The sequence below is a fragment of the Sturnus vulgaris genome, chromosome 10, assembly GCF_052056855.1.
Source record: "Sturnus vulgaris isolate bStuVul1 chromosome 10, bStuVul1.hap1, whole genome shotgun sequence".
NCBI classification, from domain to species: Eukaryota; Metazoa; Chordata; class Aves; order Passeriformes; family Sturnidae; genus Sturnus; species Sturnus vulgaris.
Window position 1 is genome coordinate 11089158 of NC_142252.1, and position 9369 is coordinate 11098526.

General features: G+C 37.4%; 1 protein-coding gene across 12 annotated transcripts in view; it reads left to right on the forward strand.

Annotated features, from left to right (window-relative positions):
- Nucleotides 1–8068, forward strand: part of U2SURP (U2 snRNP associated SURP domain containing) — a 43270-nt gene extending 35202 nt beyond the window's left edge. For all 12 annotated transcript variants that reach the window (XM_088170794.1, XM_014877889.2, XM_088170796.1 and 9 more), the window contains 4 exons: nucleotides 3022–3132; nucleotides 5244–5362; nucleotides 6132–6308; nucleotides 7554–8068. In XM_088170794.1, coding sequence (XP_088026920.1) covers nucleotides 3022–3132; nucleotides 5244–5362; nucleotides 6132–6308; nucleotides 7554–7692 — 546 coding nt within the window. In that variant the 3' untranslated portion in view covers nucleotides 7693–8068. The remainder of the gene's footprint in view (nucleotides 1–3021; nucleotides 3133–5243; nucleotides 5363–6131; nucleotides 6309–7553) is intronic.
- Nucleotides 8069–9369: the final 1301 nt, after the last annotated feature.

Below are 9369 nucleotides of genomic sequence, written 5' to 3' on the forward strand. Positions count from 1 at the left end.
TATTTGTTCCATAAAATACAGGGTTACTAGTTCTTGTTTGTAACAAGAAAGGGTAAAGAATAACCCATGCAATGAGGATATATTAGTTCATTCTCAATGCAGGTTTACAAAATTATATGCTTACAAAATTCATCAATTAGATGCTTAAGCAGATGTAAACCTAAGTATTAAGGATCTTTTTCTCCTGGGAGTATCTTGAACTGTGTGACAGGAATATGAGCATCCCATACTCTGCGTGGAGGGATCATGAGAAGAGTGTTCACTATGGCCAGTGTACAATGAGCAGTCATATGGTGAAGGGACATAACCAAGCATCTAAGTTCAAATAGTAATTCTGAGTAGTCAAATTTTTTAAAGAATTCTTTTATGACCTTTGGAACTTTCTTATAAAACGCAATTACAGTGGTGATAGATGAGAGCAAATAGCAAAAGCCTCTATAGATGAAGGTGTAGGATGAACTGACCTGATTAACTGCTCAAACTTCCTGATCCTGTGAGCCTGTGCTTGGAGTGAAGGAGTGGATGGATGGAAGAGCCTGATCTTTCAGTAGATACCATCTCAGCACTTTGTAAAATGTAGTCCCCTTTCCTGGGGGTGTACTCATTTCCTCTGCCCACAGCATCTTTTAAAAGGAGTCAGTTTGCATGGGTTCAAAGGGAGATGCAGCAATTGTGTGGAGGAGAAATCCATCTATGGGTGGTCTGTGAAAGAGCACGGCTGTCTCAGGATACCCCACGATCCTGGAGTCTGGGGAGTGAGATGTTACCATAATGTAGCCTTTCCTTTTTCTCTCTTAAGGCACCTGCTAATGACCACCTTCAGCCCCCCACTCCACCCACAGTTTCTGGAGAAGCTACATGCAAATAATTCCTCTTGACATTTTAAACTTCATGCCAACAGTGGGTTGTATCCCATGCATGTCAGCATTTTTTTGCATCCATTTAGAATCAGGTGAAGCCTGTTGTTTGGATTCCTAGTTTATTTTCATTTCGGGTTACTTTGGATTATGGATTTAGGCTTCCTTGCTTTCGAAGTATGCTTGACCATAGACTGTCACAGCTTTGTTGGCTAAAAATGTAAAGGAACACATGAGGATAAAGGGTTTTTGTGGACTTTCATTTTGTTTTTGTTTTGTTTTTTAAATTATATGGGCTACTTAGTTGGGAAAACAGAGTCTTATGGGCATATTTATGCCATGACAGCCCAAGAGACTTCCTGGATCAGCTAAGCCTCCTCTGTATTCCTTCTCTTTGGTACTGAAGGTGCTGAGCAGCTGCTGACCTTGGAATTTATGTGATGGTAGGGAATGCTATCCTGACTTCTTAGCAGAACAGGTGGTACACAATGACACTGAGTATATGGTTCCAAAAGGGATTTCTGCCTTTGAAACTCTGCTTTTAAAGTGGCGGAAGAAAAACGTGTTTGTAGAAGGTGGTATGTGACAAATGAGGATGACAGTTTTCCATTGGCTGAATTGTCAGAAAAAATGCTCAACTGCACATAGAGCAGGCTCTGTAAGTGAGGGAGGAAAGCAGAAGAGCTGACAGAAATTTACTGTGGTATAACAGTGCTTTTAAACAATTTTATTTCTTTTTCCCCAAAACCAAGTTGTTCCCTTATATTTCAGACTAAAATGAAAAATACAGTGTTGGTATAAGCTCTGTAACTAAAGGAAAGGGAATCTTGTTCAAAATAGTGTTATTCTTGCTTGTGTTTTATGTTTCTTAACGTACTTGTGATTAGTTTATTTTTGTGGTACCTTTCCTTTCTGTCAGTAATTGGAAGGGCTGATTAGATTCAGTCTGCTGGATTTTTGAGAGGGAAGAAAAAACCTGTAGAGTTTGGTTTTGTGACTGCTTCATATTAGGGAATTGAGAACCTGGAGAATAAGAATCCTTTCAGATAAAATGGACACAGTTGCAAAGTCTTTTCCTTTGTGTGTTTTCAGTGCGGAAGAATTAAATAATTTTAAAGAGAAAACAACTTTTTGAGTTTGCTAAAAATAAAAGCTTGAACACTGAAAAAATCTACTCATATATAGAATGTTGGTGTTGGAACAGGATGTGCAGAAGGGTCAGAACATGAACATTTGGAAGAGGGCTGATAAATACAATCTGAAGTATTACCAGGCTCTTCTCTCCTTCCCCAAAAAAGAGACACCTTCTCAAAAAAAAAATTGAACAGTTGTTTTTACAAGGACATGTGACTAGTAATAAAGAATTGACTAATGGTAAGAGATATAAGTGTGAAGTTTCATGATGTGAATCAACTTGGAGAAGGTTTTAGTTCATCTAGACAAAAAAAAACGAAATAAAAAACAACCCCAAATAAACCCCACAAAAAAAAGAAAACATGGAGAAATTCTGGCATTTGCTTAACTTGTTACTCTGTCGGGGATACTGCAGCAAATTTAGTGTTACATTTAGCAGCACTTGGGAACTGAAATTGGTTGCTAAGCTTGTTAGCACATGAAAAAGTATTATGTTAGTAAAAATCAGTTCTTTCAAATCAGCCACTCTATGCAAACAACCCTGAAGAGGAGGTGCATTGTTTTATGTCCTAATTATGTCAGTCATTTGATTTTAACACTCAGAGATAAATGGAAAAAAACACAACTGTTTCCAGAGGAAACTTTGAAGTCGACAAGAGAAGTTGAAAGAATATATTGACACCTGCAGTAAACTATTTCATTGTGAAAGTCAAAAAATAGATAATGACCCAAGAAATACAAGGTTGAAGTGTACTAATGATTGGAACAGTATTTAGTAGAATAACAGAAAAAAATTCCCTCTATTTTTAGTTCTCACCATACCTGTAAACAACTGCAGGTGCCTGCAGATGAGTTTGTGGTTTTGTTACTTTGATCCAGTTTAAAAAAAAATTTAGTATCTCTATGAACAAGCTTGTATAGAAGGAATGAAGAACACATTATATATAATGGAAATTTCATTTTCAGCCACCTGCCTAACTGGATAATAATAATAAATCAAATAATCTAATGGTCAGTATTATTTTCACAGCTTAAGGTGATGAAGTTTCAGGATGAGTTAGAGTCTGGGAAAAGACCCAAGAAGCCAGGCCAGAGTTTTCAGGAACAGGTTGAACACTATAGAGACAAGCTGCTCCAGAGGGTAAGAACTGCTCTTTATGTTTGCCTCTGATTCTGTGATAGGCTTTTATTGAGTTTATTGAATGTAAAGTGGCTTTAGCATAGCATCACATGGTTCATGTTAAAATACTACTGTAATGTCAAACTGCCTAAGTCCAAGTCCTGTTTAAGTCTGCCTTCTGCAGAATACATACAACTTCTTTTTAAAATCCAAATCCTGTGATGTTTCCACTGTGCAGCTGGGTATCATAGCATGTATAGAAACCTTAGAGACCACTCTTGGATCTACTGAATGAAGCAAACTGTTAGGTGTGGGTCAGGAAAGGGACAGCTCTCAGTTGAAGATGTTCATCAGACTTCTCATTTTGCTTTTAGTAATTGATCTGTTGTGCTAAAGGCTTCCCAAGGAAGGGAGGAAATAGTTTTAAGCAGCGTGTCTGTTTCTGATTCTCCAGTGTCTTAAGTTTCCTGAATCATTCCAGCTCATCCATTCACCCAAACGTGACTAATTCTGTACCATGACCATTTTTAGAAGACATCCCTGAAGGAGATGTACACATTGGAGGTTGATGTTTGCAGTTAAGACTTTATAAGGCGTTTATAATTTTCTTTCTAAGTGTAGTTGTATTGTAAAACCTTCCGCTTTCTTGGTGTTTTCTGTGAAAGAAATTATTTGTACAGTAAGCACAGAATACTTAGAGAGGCAGTAGCTTAAATAAACAGAAATTGATAATAACAGTCTTGATAAAATTTTAGATGCCTTGTGTTGAATTAGTTCGACCAGCTCACAATATTTTGGAATTTTAGAAATTGTCTTTTTCTCTTTCAAGAAAGAAAGAAATATTTAATTATATTTATAACCATTCTTTTAAACAATAGTAATTCTGTTGTTAAGGGAATAACTTCATCTTTTGCTTTAATGCCATAATAAAATTAGTTTTTGAAACAATAATGTAATACTGATCCTCATTGTATTTCCCATGAACTTGGTGGCTGGTCGTTTTTTTTAATCAAACTTAAAGTAAGTTTTCCAAGAATAATTTCTCAACAGCATTGTATATTGTTTAGAGACTAGAACTCTAGAGCCTTTTAAAATATTATATAAAATATATTATTTTTATTTATCAGGATGGAATATGTAGTTATGCTGTCAAATAAACCTGGCAGATGTTGAGAGTACAATGATTTCAGAGATACCTACCAGCAGTTTGTTAGAATAAGTGTAAGGATAAGGGACACTTGCAGGTTTTAATTCTAAGTCTTCCCTGTAAAAAGAACATGAGACTAGATGAGCATAAATGTCCTGGTATTTCCTGCACTTATGTTACCTCCTCTACTGTTTTTTTTTTTTCTTCTTCTTTTTTTTTATTTCTACCGTCTCCCCTTTCTTCTGTTTAGCTAAATCACCCCTTCTTGATCTACTTTATGGGGTATGCAGGGAATATCTATTAATTTTTTGCCATGGAATTGAATTATTTTTTTATGAATGATCAGTACTAAAAACCACAGTATTTGATCACAGTATCTCTGGGTTCAGACTTGCTGATGAGTTTTATTCTTATATAGTTAATTTTCTATTTAACAGATTCAGTGTGCTCAGGGTATATATTTTCTTTCAAAATGGTCCTGTTGATACCTAGAAATGGACTGTAGTTGTTTGTCTTTGACAGAGTGTTACTGCAGAATCTTGTTTGTATTTTTGTTTTGTCTTTCGATAGCTTCTAGTTATGATAGTGTATAAATTTTCAGCCTGGATTAATGAGGATGAATACACATGTTTAAAGTAGAAAGAAGTTCCTGGTATTCTTCCATGTTTAATTTAGTTTAGAAAATCTATTTACAGCTGTAATATTTCCCTAAAATTTGTAACATTGAAGATTGTTAATTTCCAGTTAGATACTCAGATTTTCTCACTATCCCTCATGTTTTTGTTAGTTTGTGTTACAGTAAGTGTTCATGCTGTGTCCCAAGCAGGAGCAAATGGCTGAAGAGCTGGGAGGGTGTGGGCTTTAATTCAGATCATGTGCTGTGTTCTGTCACTGCTCACTGCTTTTATGCTGTTTGTCATTAGCTTGATTTTCTCTAATAATTATTCACACCTTATCTGAAATCATGATGCTTCTAATAATCTAGGAAAAAGAAAAAGAAATGGAAAGAGAACGGGACAGAGACAAAAAGGACAAGGAAAAGTCTGAGACTCGGTCCAAAGATAAGAAGGAAAAAGAGGAATGTACACCAACACGAAAAGAGAGGTATGGCCCTCCTTGGACTAAACCGGATGGGAGGAAAGCCCTCAAGTGTCTCTGCAGGCAATGTCGGCCTTGAAATTACCTTGTATCATACATCTGATTTTAAAAGATAAACACAAAACCACCCAACAAAAGAAAAAGCCAAACAAAACCAATGCTTTGGCTAGTAACACATGCTCCAAATTTTAAAGGAATTTTCTTTTTTACCCTGCCTCAAGTGAGGTACCACTTCCCTTTGAGCAGAGTTGCCCTTTGGCTCATTTATGCCCTGGGAAAACATGGTAAAGGGATTCAATTGCAAACGGGGTTAACGGTCTTGTAGCAGTGACTTGCCTGCAGTGCCTCAGTCAGAAAACTGTCCTGAGGACAGACCACAAATGATCCGCAGTGGTTTCAGTGTTACTCATCTCATAGTGCTGATCCTTCAACAGCTGGGCTTGGGCTAACTGCTTGGACACTGATCTTCTAATGCTTGCATAGCCAAACTCTGCTATGGTTCTAAGTGTAGCTGTGGTAAAAGGCCTTGCTTTTCAGGGAGCTGTGACAGAATGTTTTTACACTACAAAATGACTCACAGGCCATAATTTTTTTTCAAGCAGAGAAAATCTGTTGCACGCGTTAAACTTGATTTTTTGTTTTAATAATAAAAAGCCTACAATATCCTAATTACTTACAAGCAACTGACATGGCATTGGCTAGTTCAAATGCGTGCTCTAGCAGGCACAGATGTTCTGACCGTGTGTTTTCCCTTCCCGTGTGCTGCCGTGGCCAGGAAAAGGCGGCACAGCGCTTCCCCCAGCCCGTCCCGCAGCAGCGGCAGCCGCCGAGCCAAGTCGCCCTCGCCCAAATCGGAACGATCCGAGCGCTCCGAGCGCTCCCACAAGGAGAGCTCCCGCTCCCGCTCCTCACACAAAGATTCTCCCAGAGATGTCAGTAAAAAAGGCAAAAGGTGAGCTGGTATCTTCTCTGGTTTAGGAAGCTGATGGTTGTGTTTGGCTGGGGTTTGGAGGGGAGTGTTTTCAGCAGAGCACATCCGGTACTCTGATACTTTCACAATGCTCTCTAGTGCACATGTTTGGGCACTGAAGTTGGAAGTGCACACAGCCTCCTGCCCTGATAGCTCCAGACTGCTCTGCTGTGGTTTGGTTTACCTGTTTACTGGTGATTTTAAGAAATGCTGCTTTAAACTAGAGCAACTTGCTGCTTTCTTAGCTTTTTGTTTTCAAAGGATAAGTCTTCTGTATTCCTGAAATTGCTGTAGCCCTTCTATAGAACCTCTCAAATTACAGTGACCATGCAGCCTTTCACTGATTATTAGCTTACATGAAGCTCCTCACTCTCATAGTTTGTTTTTAAAGGGGAAAAAAAACCCAGATACTGCTTATGGAGTTTTGTTTCTGAACTAGGTATTTCCTACACTCTGGCACAAATATTTGCCTTTAGTTAATGTTAAACTTGAAGTGAAATTTTATTATTCTGCTAATGCTGCTGTAACTTGAAACTTGAAAGTTCACCTTCCACTTTTAGAGGTATAGAATATCTTACTGATATAAAATGCCTCTGTCAGGCTGAGGAAGATTCCATGGATGGTGTTGAAAAAAATCATAGCACAAAACTACAGTATTCTTGTGCTTATATGAATAAGAAATAAAAGTAGAAAAGTAGTTGAAATTATTTTTTTTAGAGTTGTATGATGCTCATTCAGTTTTCATTATATTAGATCAATATATTAGGTGTGGGTTAGATGACAGTGAATTTATTCAGTGTCCCTTCTTTTTGTATGGGGTTGCATCACAATCTGAATGTGCTTGAGTATGTAAAATATTTCACTGTAACACAATTGAACAAAGTTTTTCATTTCTGAATGGACATAGGCTGCAATTCATACAAAAGCCAAGCTGGTTGAGGCTTGTGTGAAGACCTATGAATTCCTGATGTGGATTTGATGAGTGTGTGTTATTTTTCATGTGGGTTCTAAGTACTGAAGCTAAGCCCAAAATACTCTCAAAACCTTGTAATGCAAAAATGGCCTTGTTCTCAAAAGCAAGATATCATCCTGTTACTTTCCTTATTAGGGAAAAATACTTTCTACCTCGTTTGTCTCAATAAATGAATACAAGTAGCTTCAGGAAAAGGTGCTTTTATCTATTAGTATTTCACATAAAACCTTTTTTCCTTTTTTTCTTTATTGCAGGTCGCCATCTGGCTCCAGGACACCCAAAAGATCAAGAAGATCACGATCCAGATCCCCTAAAAAGTCAGGGAAAAAATCCAGGTCTCAGTCCCGTTCTCCTCACAGATCTCACAAGAAATCAAAGAAAAGCAAACACTGACATTGTTAATATTTTTTATGATGCTGTCACTTACTGGAAATGCAGTTTTGTTTTTGTGCCTGAACAGTCTGTTTAAAAACAAAAAAGCATTCCTGATTTTTTTTTTTGTGAATGCACGTGTATTCTCATGAGTATCAGCATCTGTAGACCTGTCATTGTTTTATATTGTACAAAATATCTTCATTGTGACTATTTCCCAAAAGAAACATTTTTGTGTTTAGAAGTTTCATCAGAAATGTGTGTAACTGATCTGCTGGCAGTAGTGATATTTTGTTTTTAGAATGTTGTGACATAGCAGAAATAACCCAAATGTTCCCCTTTTTGTAGCTTTGACAATTTGAATTAGATTTCAAATAAAATCTGAACAGAAAATGAAGATGTTGTTTTCTTGCCGCACTGGTGATCAGATCCCTAAGGGAGTGCAGTTTGTTTGGAAGTACTGTGTATTTCAGACAGACTGTGCTGCTGGATGGTTCAGTGCAGTGTGGCTCTGTTCCTGTTCACTGCTTTGACTGTCCAGATAAAGGCACCTTCTGAATCCAGTGGATGGGGTTTCTTTCCTGCTGTGAGATTTTACTGTGAGAAGAGTTGAACAGTCTGGTACCTACCCTGATAAGCTTTACAGGTAAATCTTTGCTTCCTATATCTCCATTTGAATCGCAGGGAATATTTGTAACACCACAGTAATGTTTTTGTTCATTTTTAAAAAAGGGCCTCTGCAAAGACACATCCTCTGGGGGTTTGTGTGGAGCACATGTGGGATGTCTCTCAGTAACAAGCCACCTTTGTGGCACACATGGGGAACACTAAAGGACAGCAAGCCTGAGGCTCTGTGGTTTCTTACATATAGATACAATAATTACAGCCTTCAGTACACTCTTGTTTTCTAAAACTGATTTTTACTGCAAAAGGACAGCTTTTACATTATTTTATTGAATGTATTCATCTGTTGTGAAAATTCTTCAAGATGAGAAAAATTAAATTTTATTACATATTTATTAATATTTTTGATTCAAGAGGCTGTTTAACTTTTTATTTTCGTGTTAGGCTTTCACTTCTCCAAACCTGTTCTGTGTTAGGCATTGATGTGGCTTTGAATTGCATCACCTTACCATGCAACCTTTCTGTGAGTGGGAGGGGGGGAGGGTTCGGTGTTTATACGTGGAGGTGTGGGGAGATTGTAATAAAAATATAAAATCAAAAGGGATCTGGCCTCTTGTGAACTGTTTGTAAAAGCCAAAGCTGTGCTTAGCTGCAGGCACAGAGTGCTGGATGATGGCCTGCTGTTACACTGCTGGTGCAGTGGTGTATCCACAGGCTTCACACAGTTAGAGTTTTGTGGAAGTGTTGGGAAAAACCTGTTGGACATGTAAATAGCCTCGCTGGGTGCACTTCCAGAAGTAGGATCTAAAAGGTCCAAAAAAATACATATTTTATCTTTTTTTTTTTCCTGAGAGACATTATTATAAGATTATGTAAATTGTTGCATATGTGAGAACTAAGGGGAGAATTCTCTTTGGTAATGAGAACTCTGAAATGATCTGGAACACTGAAAATATGAAGAATGCATGCATACTGTAAAGACTTTCTTAGAATGAGTATTCAATAGATGCATTGATAATGCAAAAAGAATACACCTTTTATCTGTTTGTAATACATTATAAAGAATCTGTTTTA